The 6,491-nt window shown below is 44.5% G+C and overlaps 1 protein-coding gene across 1 annotated transcript; it reads left to right on the top strand.

Moving 5' to 3' along the window:
• Nucleotides 1–498: 498 nt before the first annotated feature.
• On the top strand, nucleotides 499–2,421 carry LOC123168789 (protein CYTOKININ-RESPONSIVE GATA TRANSCRIPTION FACTOR 1). Its single transcript, XM_044586655.1, has 3 exons — nucleotides 499–880; nucleotides 991–1,344; nucleotides 1,448–2,421. The coding sequence occupies exons 1-3, from the start codon at nucleotides 647–649 to the stop codon at nucleotides 1,937–1,939; spliced, it is 1,080 nt and encodes a 359-aa protein (XP_044442590.1). The 5' UTR covers nucleotides 499–646; the 3' UTR covers nucleotides 1,940–2,421.
• The last annotated feature ends 4,070 nt before the right edge of the window (nucleotides 2,422–6,491 follow it).

Here is a 6,491-nt window from a genome sequence, read left to right as displayed (position 1 = left end):
TATTGATCACATCCTAACAACCGAATAGATCTAAGAAGACCTAATTACATACCGAAACGAAGGTTTGATGAGCTAAGCGCGCAACTTGATTGGCTCAGCCACAAACTATGGATGATGAGCTAACTAGTAGTACATAGGATTAGCTAGGCCAAATGTTCGTACCACAGGTCGCTTGTGTGCTACAGCAAAATATCCCTTGCCCTAATTCGAGGGCACGCTACAGTAGACGTACGAAATGATTGCCACATAGGATCATACGCACTCGGATCACGCGTCACGACATCCCTAGAGAGAGAGACCCTGATCCTTGTCGGCCCCTAGGAATTCTAACGTGTGTTTGCACAGCGCCCGACGTGTTTTACTGTTCCCCGCCGATCGATCTAGCGCTCATCCGTTTCCTGTGCTCTCATCCCTCTCTCTAGCTACCTCTCTGTGAAAGTGATCACACAAGGCCTAGACCCCTCCCTCTCTCTCTGCCCCTTTATAAAAGGGACCCGACTCCCCCTCCTGTTCGTGATCTCTCTCGATCGGCTCTCTGCAAACTGCACATCACAGTGCTAGCTAGCTAGCTCCTCCCCTCCCCATCTCATCCTGATCTCTAATTATCTGCGCTCCCTAGCTCGCTAGATCTCCTCTAGATCTCATCATGTCTACCATCTACATGAGCCAGCTCTCTACTGCTTTCCCTCTAATGGAGGAAGACCATCACCAGGATCACCATCAGGGGCACTTCCAGGCCTTCACCCTGCCCAAGGATCCCCCGATCTTGTTCCCTTTTGTGATCAGCAGCAGCAGCCCTAGCGACAACAGCAGTACTCTCAGCTACGGATCAGACCAGCACTTGATGCAGCACCATGCCATGCTAGATCAGCCCCAACATGTAAGTTGGAACAATTTCTTTCTCAGTTCTATATGTACCATTAGTTTGCTTGGTCACTTTCTGGCTAGCTGCTCAATTAACACGATCCTTTGATTTGTTATGTGCATCAGATGATCGGTGGATCGTCGAGTGTGTTCTCGACGCCGTTCCCGACCGTCGAGAGCATCCGCGACGACATGATCGAGCGATCCTACTCGTACGATCCATATGATATGGAGAAGCTGCAGGACACCAGCGGATCGCTCAAGATCGGCAAGTGGACGGCGCCTGCTCCTGCAGCCAAGATGAGGATCACGAGGAAGACGAGCGATCCTGGTGTCAAGAAGCCGAGGAAGAGGGCGCAGGCATACGAGGATCATGGCCACATGGGCGGCATGAACCAAGCTCTGGGCGTTATTAGGACATGCTCTGATTGCAACACCACCAAGACCCCCTTGTGGAGGAGTGGTCCTTGTGGCCCCAAGGTAGTACTACGATTTGTCTGTTAATTCTCTGGTCACTTGGTAGGAGTACAAGTTAGTTAATGGCGTAACGGTAACTAACTTTGCTGCGGTTTGCATGGTGCAGTCGCTTTGCAACGCATGCGGCATCAGGCAGCGGAAGGCGCGCCGGGCGATGATGGCCACCGGGGCGGCGCCCGTCACCGATGTTGGTGCTGCCAAGGCGGCCGCGCCAGGTGACGCCGCCGTGACCGTGCACCCACCGAAGGTGAAGAAGGAGAAGCGAGCTGCCGACGTCGACCGGTCTCTGCCGTTCAAGAAACGGTGCAAGGTGGTCCAGGATCACGCTGCCACAAACGCCGCTGCGCCCACCACCGTCGAGGCTGCCGCAGAGCCGCCGGTCGTCGTCACCACTACCACCACCACTGCTGCTACGCCGGCGAGGGATCTCGTCGACACCATCGGGGTCAACTGGAGCAAGAGCCCTACTGGCGCCCCTGCAGCTGCCTGCTTCCGGCCATCGCCGGCGCCCTTCGCGGTGCCGGTGCCGGTGCAGGACGAGATCACGGACGCCGCCATGCTGCTGATGACGCTGTCCTGCGAGCTTGTCCGGAGCTGATCGATCCATGCATGGAACACTCCAGAGACTCTGATCTATCCACCACGGTACCCCCCGGGCTTTTTTGCCTTAGTCCGTTAGACAGTCGGTACGTACTGTCCGTGCTGCCGCGTTTTTGGTTTCTTGTTCTTGTTGCTAGTGTAACCCTGCGCTACTGTTAAAGTCTTGTGATTCGTTTGTGTGTAAGATAAGACGGTGAGAAAGAGAGAGATCTAGAGAAAGAGAGGTAGAAACAAGGAGAGATCAGAGGAGAAGAGGATAAAAATAAAAAAACAACGTGAGCTAGCTAGCTAGGATCTGCAAACACTGTGAGATCGAGTGAGTTCAGTTTGAGTAGCTAGCTTTTTGTTGCCGCGGCTAATAACCAAGCCAATGGCTACTATATAGCATGTATGTTTTGTTCTTTGTTTTGCTCGAACCATTTGTACTGTGGCTCGTAATAATAAATACCGAAAGACCGGACCATGAAATGTTGCTGTTCATCGGGAATCGTTCATGACTTTTGCTTCTGATGCATGATTATATGTCAGTGATGATCTGCTTTAGTTTTTGTCAGCGCGCACAGTGTGCTTTCTAACGTTTTCCCGCTGATCTTGAGGCAAACATTCTCTTTATCATATGCGACCCGAGAAGCTTAATTAATTTGATGCACATGCTGAATTGTGGATCATGCTAGTAGCTTTGCACAGGAAGGAGGCATAACTTTCCATCGCCCAAAAAAAGGAGGCATATTGGATTAGTATATCTTAATTTGGGTTTCTACTAAAATCAAATATTTCAAACCTTAGATGGGGTATCATCAAGTCAGTAGTAACTAGTAAGCCAAATGTTACACATGCCTCATCTGCAAAACAAAAGTTACACATGCCACGATAGTGTGTTTCTTTCACTTGTATTCTCAAAACACAAGTTTATCGCCGTAGCAACATAGTTATCATGTTTTACGCTGAAAATGCTATCAGGCGAGCGTTTGCGGCGAACTTATCCCACAAACAACCAAACATACCCAAGCTAATTATTAGATCTAAGGAGATCCGCCCTTCATATATCGACACACAAATCTTCTGTAGCGTCCTCATTTTTTTTGTCTCCAGTCCACACATGTTGAAAGTTCGTAATAATTTGGGCCGCCCTTGCATGTAGATCCCAAGAATTTTTATACTCCACCATTATCAAGAATCTACACATGTTGTCTCGTCCTACAGTGAAGAGTCTATCCACTATATACAAATCACAAATCCATGGGCACCACCATTTCCGACCCTTTGGAAGAAAGAACTTCTTTTCAGAAAAAACCCAACTGGAATGAGTGGTTAGCTATCTCAAAAACAATCAACAACTTCTTTTCAGAAAAAAAGCGTTGGCTCCTTTGGTTATCCATATTCAAAGAAATTTATGAATTTCAGTCCTTCAGAATTTTCAACCGAGACATTTGTGTTGCAACAATAAAACATTTGAATTTTCTTACTTCCCAATTTTGTAGGATTCGTAGAAAGAAGTTTTCTTTTGAAAAGGAGGATAACCCCCGACCTCTGCATCAGAGTGATGCATATGCAGCCATATTATTAATTAAAGTATGGAAACAAAATCTGAGGTTCAATACTGGCTCACAAATGGAGCTCAACAGAAAAAGATATATGATAAAAGATGCCACAGCTGGCAAAAACAAAAACAAGCTACGGTGACTAGACACCTAGCCTATTATTAGCTCACCATCCAAATCGGTTGAAGATAACCCGTGCTACCGTCTCCCAACGGTTGCACCCAATAACCAAATGCTCCTCGGAGTCCTCAACCTCCATACAAAATTCATGTGCTTTCAACTTCTGGTAGTGAGATCAGATAACTTCCATATCAACTTTTGCATTTCAGTTTCTGTAGGGTTCAGTGTCACTATATTCTTGTGTTTTTCTTTCTATCACTAATTTTTCAACTCTTGCATTTCAAAGAGGCCCTAAAAGGTCATAATCATAAAGAAAGAGTTCTATAATTACTTTGGACCTTAGGGTTGCAGCAAAGGAACTTTATATACCATAATTATTCCTAGAATTTATGGAAAAGGCAAACACGGGGGAAGGTCTAAGCTTTAATTTGATTTATAAGGATTAGGGGCAGAATGAGCAGTAGGCTAAGCTTGGGGTTATCAAGCTTGAGAGTTGCACTATGATCATTTTCTGTACTTTGTAAGAAATCAATGCAAGGATTGTTTTCGAGGCCTGTCTCCGTGCCTGCCAGGGTGCACGAAGACCAATGAGGTGGGCAGGTATAGCACTGACGATGTATTATCGTCAAGGCCTCGCTAGTTCAGTAACTACTAACCGTCTGCATAATGTTAAGTATTTTTAACACTATACCTAGTATCAACAAAACGTCTTACATTATGGGACGAAAGGGAACAGACAGAATTGAGCATGCTTTCCTCACTTTGTGGTGAAACACTCATTTTGTTCTTATTAATAATCTGATTGTTGATGCTCGTATATGCTCATTTTTTTAAAAAAAAAGGGAGACTAGAGTTGTGAAGTTGCAAAACTGATGAAGTCAACAGTAACACTTCACTATCAACAGGAACGTCATGTCTCACTAAAAGGATAATCTGTGTTAATGAGACACACTTTTAACGTTGGGTCACACATGGGTTCTCTTGCGATGGTATTCCTTGCTATTGGTTTTATTTATAAAACTAGGGTGTGCCAGTTTCTTCAGACTCATAAAGACATATTGTTTTTTCACGAGCTATAAGATGAGGCACTGATTTTTTCAGATACAAAATCGGGCACTTCTTATTCCCAATAATTTCAGAATTAAGGTAGAAGTAAGCTAGACTCCTATTTAAACTAGTGAGTTTGCACGCTTGAATGTCTACCCCCTACATCCTCCTAGACGAGTTCGGTTTATTCATCCCCAATCAGGGTTAAAATTTTAAATGAAATTTTAGAAATTTCACATATTTCAGTGGGGTCCAAAATATTTTTAATCCTGAAATTTCAAGTCAGATTCAAGCTAATTTTAAAATGAATTTAAATTAAGTTAAATCCAATAAAATTTGAAATCTATAACCCAATCTCGTAATCTAAAAATAATAATCCAAGATTGTATAGTTCATGCAAGTTACACAGACTGACCATGGCCAAATCTCTGTGGCAGTTTAGCATGCCAAACGAAATGTACAATTTTTCTTTAGAAAGACAGTACAGAGAGGCAGAAAATGAAATGTAAAGTGTGACTGTGCTTGAAAGACAAAGGGACATACACGCATGGGCGCGCGATAGGATTGAAAGTTGAAACCGCAGCGGTACTACCGTAGTCAGGCAGACATTTTCTTGTCAAGCAATTTTCTTGTCACTTTGCAGATGCCACGATTGAAAGCACGCAGGCGCGAAAGAGAGTAGTCAAACATGCAATACACCGTCAGTGGCTCAGTATGACAGCCGCAGGGCAATGCATGTCACGGGCCAGGCTCACTCACAGCTACTCACGCTAGATAACACTGTACTAGCGGCCAAAACTGTAGCAAAATAATGCATTTCGGTGGACTCGATCAGAATCCTGTGCTAATGATGCTACGCTGCACTGTATGTTTATCAGGGTCATATGCATGGACACGTTTTGCTGCTCCCCTCCCCCCAAAAGAGGGACGCTTATGGACACAACTGGATTGTATTTGGATGGTTATATGGAGTATAATATATACATTTAGAGCATAATGATTACCATATACCCTCTTATATGACAACAGTATAAGAACAAGATCATGACATGCAGATTGTCATTGACAGGTTCGACCACTGAAGGCCGGGTCCGTGTTTTTCACCTCGTAGAGCATGAATTGATACTTGAAGATGTCCCTATACCGTCGTTGCCCTATCCAACCAATGAAAGACCATATTGCCATTCGCGCTCCAAGCTCCCCTAATTATCGCCAAAAACCACTAGTAACACCTCCTAGGCATGAAGTACTTTGCTCGAGAATTAATGGCACGTCTCGGACCTATTGCCGATAGTTGGTCGTACTACCCAATTGAAAGGATTGATATCGACCTTAGGGGGGGGGGGGGGGGGGGGTGGGGCTAAATGTAACTACGATGAGCACAACCTATATGGTGCTTGCGAGGTCAAGTGACCAAAGTAAAACACAAGTAGTCAAGCTCGGATAAAAGGTAACTTAAAGCACGAAGAGAAGAAGATGTATTCCAATGTTCACTTTCTTGGAGGGAAAACTAGTCACTGCCAGAGAGGTGTGAGACCAAGGCTCACTTTCTTCTCCTTGAGCCTCCACCACAAAGGTGAAGCCCAACTACACATGGTATGTAACATCCCAACTTTCAATTTGGAATGTTTTACAATTATAGCTAAGCATCTATTGCATAATGATTGAATTGAGGTGGAATTTGAATTTTCAGAGGCCTTGGAGTTCAATTTGAATTTTTTACTTCAGTTCAAAATGGCATTTGAATTTCATTTCAAAAATTTCTGAAAAAATACTTTGATCAAGAAGTATGAGAGGAGGTAACGTGGCACCCCAAAAATCAGAAGAAAATAATGCCAAAAG

The sequence above is a fragment of the Triticum aestivum genome, chromosome 7D, assembly GCF_018294505.1.
Source record: "Triticum aestivum cultivar Chinese Spring chromosome 7D, IWGSC CS RefSeq v2.1, whole genome shotgun sequence".
NCBI lineage: Eukaryota > Viridiplantae > Streptophyta > Magnoliopsida > Poales > Poaceae > Triticum > Triticum aestivum.
The sequence above is the reverse complement of the archived record's forward strand: the minus strand, read 5'-3'. Positions and strand labels throughout refer to the sequence as shown.

What these genes read in the sequence shown, in the direction of transcription:
- LOC123168789 (XM_044586655.1), top strand. Translation starts at nt 647, where the DNA reads ATGTCTACCATCTACATGAGCCAGCTCTCTACTGCTTTCCCTCTAATG. An exon ending in TGCTAGATCAGCCCCAACAT is followed by an intron (nt 881 to 990) that starts GTAAGTTGGAAC and finishes TATGTGCATCAG; the next exon opens with ATGATCGGTGGATCGTCGAG. An exon ending in GTGGTCCTTGTGGCCCCAAG is followed by an intron (nt 1,345 to 1,447) that starts GTAGTACTACGA and finishes TGCATGGTGCAG; the next exon opens with TCGCTTTGCAACGCATGCGG.